The 7,624-nt window shown below is 41.8% G+C and overlaps 1 protein-coding gene across 2 annotated transcripts; it reads right to left on the reverse strand.

Annotated features, from left to right (window-relative positions):
* Nucleotides 1–253: 253 nt before the first annotated feature.
* On the reverse strand, nucleotides 254–6,988 carry LOC144702776 (chlorophyllase-2-like). 2 transcript variants are annotated; one of them, XM_078574815.1, is made up of 3 exons: nucleotides 6,170–6,964; nucleotides 3,174–3,329; nucleotides 254–970 (listed from the first exon to the last, which is right to left on the reverse strand). In XM_078574815.1, the coding sequence occupies exons 1-3, from the start codon at nucleotides 6,401–6,403 to the stop codon at nucleotides 449–451; spliced, it is 912 nt and encodes a 303-aa protein (XP_078430941.1). In that variant the 5' UTR covers nucleotides 6,404–6,964; the 3' UTR covers nucleotides 254–448. The 2 variants fall into 2 exon arrangements, with proteins under 2 accessions (XP_078430941.1, XP_078430942.1); XM_078574816.1 differs by lacking the exon at nucleotides 3,174–3,329 and having other exon boundaries at nucleotides 6,170–6,988.
* Between the last annotated feature and the right edge of the window lie 636 nt (nucleotides 6,989–7,624).

Below are 7,624 nucleotides of genomic sequence, written 5' to 3' on the forward strand. Positions count from 1 at the left end.
AAAGTAAGCAAATGCAGCAGTATGATTCTATAGAAATATCAGCCTGCAGACTTAACATTCAGCTCTGAATTAAACTTATGATTGGGTATCCACTTATTGTTTAAGCAAGAGAAAACGATCCCATTTGGAATCGAATAAGATTATGTATTCATTTTGATGGCTTCACCTTCGATGTAGCATCAATTAACCGATCAACCCCTATTCTGGCCACATAAGCTGCAACGATTAATAATAATAATAATGATATGAATGGTTTACGAATCCAAACAATAAGATTCTTAGACAATCAACAACCAGCAAAATATACACAACTTCAGTTTAAATCTGGATTAAAAAAATATCACATCCAATAAAACTATGGGTTCTTCTGCCGTGTAACACCACTAGTCTACAATGTTGCATCAATCAACTTCTACAGTCGCTCTGGTTGGCATACACGGTCAGTTTCCTATTCCAGGCAGAACTCAGCAGTGGAGAGCAGAACAGGGGAGAGAGAAGGATCGCCTTTCAGAGCAAGAAGATCGGCATCATCCCCAAGGAGAAACGCTTTCAAGAAAGCCACCACGGCCCCGGCAACAAAGCGCCGTAAAGGCTCTCTCTTGCCGCCACTCTTACACAGACAGTAAGTAGCCTTCCCTCTTAACCCTGGAGTAACGTCGTCAAGCATGTCAAAGTGGCCAAACTCTCCAGCGACTAAGTAAATAGACGGGGGAGGGCACTCAGCGGCGAAGTCCTTGTGATTGACGCCTGCTGGAGCGCAGGGAGGGAAGACTCCTTTGCGTTGCTCTCCTAAGCCGGAGCCGATTACCATGGCAGCGGCGTTGGTTTGAAGAGAGCGAGGAACGTAAGTTAGAACTAGAGGCGGTGTCTGGTTGGCTTTGTCCATTCCGTCAACTGGGTCGATGCCAATCACCGCAGAGAACTTCAGCTTGGGCTTCTTCACCAGCCCAAGAACCAGACCGAAGGCCACCTGAAGGAATTTTGCTTAAGATAGGTCAAAATAATGGAGAGGAATGAACCTTATGAGTAAAACGGAAGTTAAGTCTTGAACTCTGTCAGTGGGAGTACGTAAACTAATTACATTGGGATATGAGAAATTGAGAATGCCAGGTTTTATAGGATAAACGTGTGCTTTGAAAAGAGTTTGGAAGAGGTGGCCGGATTAAGGGAATATTGTGCTGTCTATGCTTCTTCCCTAGTCTAAGAACAAGCCGGATGGCCGCCTGAAGGTATTCTGTTGAAGTTAGGCCAACTTACTGCAGGGGGATAAGATTAAACAAAAGTGGAGTTTAAGAGACAAACCCATAAGAGTAAAACGGAAATAACGTTTTAAACTCTGTAACTGGGACTATGTAAACTATTTTCGTTGTGATATGAGAAAGCACTAGATCCCCTTATTCTGAGCCATATCTTCCAAACCCTTTTCACTAGCCTAAGAAAAAAGTAGGAAGGTTTCCTTAACGAATTCTGGCGAAGTTAAGTCAACATACTGGAAAGGAGTAAGATTAATTGAAAGTGGGGCACTGGAGACAAACCCACATGAATAAAACGGAAAATTAACTATTATACTCTGTAAGTGGGACTATGTAAACTAATCACATGATAAACATGTGCTGAGTGAAGAGATTTGAAGATATGGCTCGGAATATGGGGATCTTGTGCCTTCTTTTGATGCAGTCCTACGCTTCTTCACTAGCCAAAGAACAAGTCCGAAGGCCACCTGAAGGAATTCTAGCTAAGTTAGGTCAAAATACTTTAGGGCAATAAGCTTAATAGAAAGTGGAGTGAAGGAGACAAACCTATATGAATAAAACGGATATTAAGTTTTAAACTGTTTAAGTGTGACTATGGAAACTAATTACATGATAAACTTGGGCTGAGAAAAGTTCTTTGAAGATACGGATCGGATAAGGGGATCTTGTGCTTTCTTTTGATGCATTTCTAGGAAAAGTCTTTGATCTTGCACATGAGAATAATAATAGAAAATGATGGTGGAATATTGTATCAACAACCATATTAGTAAAGAGGAAATTTAGTTTTTACTCTGTAAGTGGGACTTTATAAACTAATTTGGGTAAGCTATGAGAGTGCCAGGTTCTTTGGGTGAACTTGAGATAAGAAAAGTGCTTGGAAGGGATTGGTTGGAATGAAAGAATCTTGCTCTTTCTTCTGATGCATTTATAGGCCAAAATCCTTGTTCTTGCACTAAGATAAAATAAGAGAAAACGATAGTGGAATGTATGAGCCAAACATACAAAAATAAAACCGACATTATCTTTTAACTATGCAAGTGGGAGTTTACAGACTTGTGAATTAACATGTGATATTGAAAATCGTGAAAGATGGAGGCTTTGGCTCTGTTCTCCTGAGAAAAGGGTTTGTAAGATCCAGGTTGAAATTAGGGAATCTTGTGCTTTCTTTTGATGCATTCTCCGGAAAAAATCCTTGGCTCTCTCCATGACAATTTGATGTTTTCATTATGTACATATAGCGGATAAATCAATTACTTCATGAAAAATAAAGCAAAATCCCCAGCTATTATGTTCATTGCATTCAGATCTCCAAGAAAGTCAATTACTTCAAGAAAAATATAGCAAAATCCCCAGTTGCTGTCAACTTAAAACCTGGATCACCAGGAAAAGCTAAGAAATTTATGAAGAAGACACTGAGATCTTGACAACTACATTGCCAGTAACTGTAACTTACAACCTATTGTCGGAAGAAAAGGAAGATCTTTGCTCGCAGGGGAAGAAAAAAAATCAATACTTGTTCGACCAAAATGGTCACCCTTTATTATACTAAAAACACGAAAATTATGGAATCTGTTATTCAATTAATGCATTTTACGTAATTTGAATGGATTCTCAATTACTAATCTAGATAACTATCGAGAAACAGCCGGGGTTTCTCGATTAAAACTTGTATGAGCCCAAAACGTCACAGGAGTTTGATTTGGGGGTGTTAGAAGGAAGATACAAAATCTTCTACATACCCTCAAAAAGGAAAATAATTTCACAACCGAAGAACAAAATCTAGACCTTTAGTAAGCCCTTAAAGAGGGTTCGATAAATAAATGTAAAAATATCGACAGATTCGACTGATGTTGCACCCTTTATTCTACTAAAAATGAAGAGAAAAATCACGGAGATATCAGTCTTGCAGAGGGGACAGACCTTGCCACCGCGGCTATGGCCGGCGACGCCAAGCTTGGCGAAATCTACCGCAACTCTCGGCGGTAGAATGGACGGCAGCGACACAGCCAGCCACTCTACCGTCAACGCAGCGTTCTCAATCTCATCGCTTGTGTCTGGCCCAGAGAGCGTGTAAAGCTGCATGGGAATCACGTAAAAACCTCGATATTTGAGCCCACGTCTCTGAAGTCTGAAAGCTTATGAATTGGAGACGGACGACGGATGACGGACAAGGGAATATGAGAGAGAGAGAACTGGATGGTATTTGGGTTTATCATGTGTCACAGAGTCTGCAGATTTGTTCTGTTTCCGTCCCAATGATTCTACTGAACGGACGGAGGACGGTTGTAAACCTACGTTGATGGGACTGAATGGAACGAAAGGAATGAAGGGCTATGTGCAACGCATGTGGCAGAGGAGGGAGTGGTTTATTTGCCTGGGCAGCTCAGGATTATAGTTCCGGATCGTCCCGGACGTGGACTATGGGCGGGATGGGACAAATTTCATCCCGTCCGATGTCCGGACTCAGTGCAGGGACGAAGGACGGGACGAATTTTCGTCCGACTGTAAGAAAACCGTCCCGTCCAGTCCTCCCAGGATGAATTTTCATCCCGTCCCTCGTCCCGGATGAAAAAAACCCATTAAGTATTTGTAATATATTAATATAGATTTTTCTAAGTTTTTAGGGAATTACCGAGGAGAGAGAATGCGAAGGGCCATATGTACAATTATTTCTGAGCGGCGTCCGCTTACACGCACGGAAAAAAAGGACTTTGATGCAAATTGTCACTACGAGACCACGTGGCTACATCTCAACCGTAGGATGTGAATACAGCGGTTTTCCGTCCAATGTCCGAGACCTCCGGATAGACGGTTTTTTCGTTCCATGGGACGAAAAACGTCCCGTCCGGTGGTCCCCGGGATGAATTTTCGTCCCGAAATTCGTCTATATCTTTGGACAGGACGATTTTTTTGTCCCAGGATGAAGAAATCATCCCGTCCGCATCCCTGCACTATATTCAGGATGGACGAACGACGGATGACGGTTAAGAACAAATGGAATGGGAGAGCATTTTGGTTAGTCATCTGTTATAGAGTATGTAGATTTGTTCCGATGAACAGACAGAACGGATGTAAGAACAATCTTTGTTCTTATGTTCTGATGACGCTCTGAGGTCAGGACAGATTGCCAATCATGGTAAGGGACGGAACGGATGCAGGACGGATGACGATTGAGGACAGAGAATGGGAGAGCATTTTGGTTAGTCATCTGTTAGAGAGTCTACAAATTTGTTCCAATGAATATACGGAATGGATGTAAGAACAATCTTTGTTCTTATGTTCTGATGCCGCCCTGAGGTCAGGACAGATCGCCGATCATGGTAAGGGACAAAACGGACGCAGGACGGATGACGGTTGAGGACAGACAGAATGGGATAGCATTTTGGTTAGTCATCTGTTGCAGAGTTTTCAGATTTGTTATGATTAATAGACCAAACGGATGTATGAACAATCTTTGTTCTTATGTTCTGATGCCGCCTGGAGGTCAAGACAGATCGCCGATCATGGTAAGGGACGGAACCCACGAATGACGGATGACAATTGAGGACAGATGGAATGGGACAGCATCAGAACACAAGAACAAATATTGTTAGTAGGTTCATACTCCTATAAATAGGTACAAATGTGTAATGGGATGTAAAGAGTAGTCGGAGACTCGCAAGAACGAAAACGCCGGAATAGAAACTTAAACGAGATTAGAGTAGTAATAAATGGGTTTATATATTATATTCGTTAGAGATTAGATTGATAGGATCAAATTTAAGTTTAAACATAGATAGGATTAAATATAGATAGAGTTAAACATAGACAGAAATGGACGGTCAGGATTAGATCGTCATAGCTGTTATAACAATTATAACGGATACGATTATAACAACATAACTGCCTCATATGGACGGATAGGATTTAATCAAGAATTAGCCGTTATAACAATTATAACGGCTACGATTAATAATAGCAACTATATGTAACTACTTTATAGTACAAATTCACCAACCATGTCAAAGATTGAATCAAGGAGAAATACAACGATCTAAGCGTATCTCTCTGTCTCTTTCTGTTCTCTCTTCTTCCCTCTTCTATTCTTCCTTTCTTCTTCTTCTCTTGAAGCCAGAATGAGTTTCTACATAATGCTTATTCCCCATTGAATGGTCATCTTCTGTAGGAGAGACTATCATTTTATTTGTATTTAATACCCTCTATCTCTATACTCTCTCCATGAGCCTTATGGTTAGCAAAGCTGGGGATGGATTGGATGACTGTAAACCTATGATGATGGGACGGAACGGGACAAAAAAGAGGGAATGATGGCCACTGTTCCGTTGGCATCCCAAAGTCAGGACAAAGCACCAATGACGGTATGGGACGGAAAGGATGACAAATCATCAGGATACATGTTACATCATCCATTCTGTGATCTGGTGCCAGTGATTTACTCTAGGTTTACAATCATCATCTGCTAGTTCCATCATCAGTTTACTCCTAGGACGGAAACATGCCTAAACTGTGGACAAAATCACAGTTTCGTCCCATCCGAGGGGCCGGACGGAATGGAGGATGGTTGTAAACCTCGAGTAAATCACAAGCACCCGCGACAAACAAAAAGTTAGGCACTATTGCATCCTGCACCAGCAAATTCAGCCCAACAAGTAGGGAACGGATGACGACCCGTCATCCATTTCCGTCCCTTATCGTCATCAGTCATCCGTCCTGACCTCAGTAAGCCGAACCAAAGCCTCCGTGCCTTCCTTTGTCGGGGCTGCCAGTGATTTGCTCTGGGAGAGTGAAACTGGAGAAAAGATGACGGATGACGGACAGAAATGACGTCCCGTTCGGTTAAGTTATCCGTCGTCCGGCTTGGGACGGGACGAGAAGGGGGAGATCGGAGGAGGAATGAAGAAGAGGAGAGAGAGAACCTGAGGAGCGACGACGATGAAGCCGTGGCTGGCGACGTGGGAGATGAGCTGGGTGTAGAAGGAGTTGTAGAGGAGATAGCCGTGGAGGAAGAGAAGAAGGGGGAATTCGCCTTCGTCTGTGGGAGATGCGACGAGCAGAGGCTTCGGCGGCGAAGGGACGGCGGCGCCACCGCCCAAGTGGCGCACGCTCACCGTATATTTCCCGGTGAGGAAAACTCGAGCGCCGGCGGTCATGGTGATGAGAGAGAGAGAGTTAGAGAGAGAGGGAGAGAGAGATAAGAGATTGATATATAGATGGAGAGCGGGAGAGTGAAATATCTATTTGACAGAGAGATAAGAGATGGATAGATAGATGGAGAGCGAGAGAGAAAGATCTATTTGAGAGAGAGATAAGAGATGGATGGATGGATGGACAGCGAGAGAGAGAGAAAAATCTATTTGAGAGAGAGAGATAAGAGATGGATAGATAAATGGAGAGCGAGAGAGATAAAGAGAGATTTCAGAGAGATTAGAGATGAATAGATAGATGGGGAACAAGAGAGAGAAAGATCTGTTTGGGAGAGAGATAAGAGATGGATAGATAGATGGGGAGCGAGAGAGAGAAAGATCTATTTGGGAGAGCGACGAGAGATGGATAGATAGATGGAGAGCGAGAGAGAGAGAGAGAGAATTTTTTTTGAGAGAGAGAGATCTATTTGAGAGAGAGATGTAGAAAGATATTTTGGAGAGAGAGAGAAAGAGATAAATTTCTTGGGAGAGAGGGAGAGAGATTTTTGAGAGAGAGTGATATAGAAAGAGAGATTTTCTGAGAGAGAGTAAAAGAGATCGAAATGTTTTGAGAGAGGAAGATAGTTTTCTTTAAGAGAGAGAGAAAGAGAGAACTTTGAGAGATAGAGAAGGAGAGATTTTCTGAGAGAGAGTTAAATAGATTGATTTTTTTTGAGAGAGAGATATAGAAAGAGATATTTTTGAGAAAGAGAGAGATTTTTTGAGAGAGAGTTAAAGAGATTCAAAATTTTGAGAGAGAAAGAGAGTTTTGTTCGAGAGTGAGAGAGGGAAAGAGAGAACTTTGAGAGAGATATTTTATGAGAGAGAGATAAAGAGATTGAAAACTTTTGAGAGAGAAAGAGAGTTTCCTGTGAGAGAGACAGATAAAGAGAGAACTTTGAGAGAGAGAGATTTTATGAGAGACAGTTGAAGAGATCGGACTTTTTTGAGAGAAAGATAAAGAGATTTTTTTGCGAGAGAAAGGGAGGACTTCGAGAGAGAGAGAGAAAGAGAGATTCTTTGAGAGATTTTTTTTTGAAGAAGAGAAGATTTTTAGGATAACCTTTTTGGATGTCCTAGTATGAACAGGTAGACTGACACCTTACAAGTAGTCCTTTTTAAACAAATAAAAAAGGAAATCTTGAGAAACTGAAACATAAATATTATAAGAATCACGAATTTATTTAC

The sequence above is a fragment of the Wolffia australiana genome, chromosome 4, assembly GCF_029677425.1.
Source record: "Wolffia australiana isolate 7733 chromosome 4, ASM2967742v1".
Lineage (NCBI taxonomy): Eukaryota > Viridiplantae > Streptophyta > Magnoliopsida > Alismatales > Araceae > Wolffia > Wolffia australiana.

Bases quoted from the DNA above. Each gene is read 5' to 3' on its own strand.
- LOC144702776 (XM_078574815.1), bottom strand. From the start codon at position 6,403: ATGACCGCCGGCGCTCGAGTTTTCCTCACCGGGAAATATACGGTGAGC. The intron at 3,330-6,169 runs GTTCTCTCTCTC...ATTCCCATGCAG, and splicing joins TCATCGTCGTCGCTCCTCAG to CTTTACACGCTCTCTGGGCC. The intron at 971-3,173 runs GTCTGTCCCCTC...AAATTCCTTCAG, and splicing joins GCCATAGCCGCGGTGGCAAG to GTGGCCTTCGGTCTGGTTCT.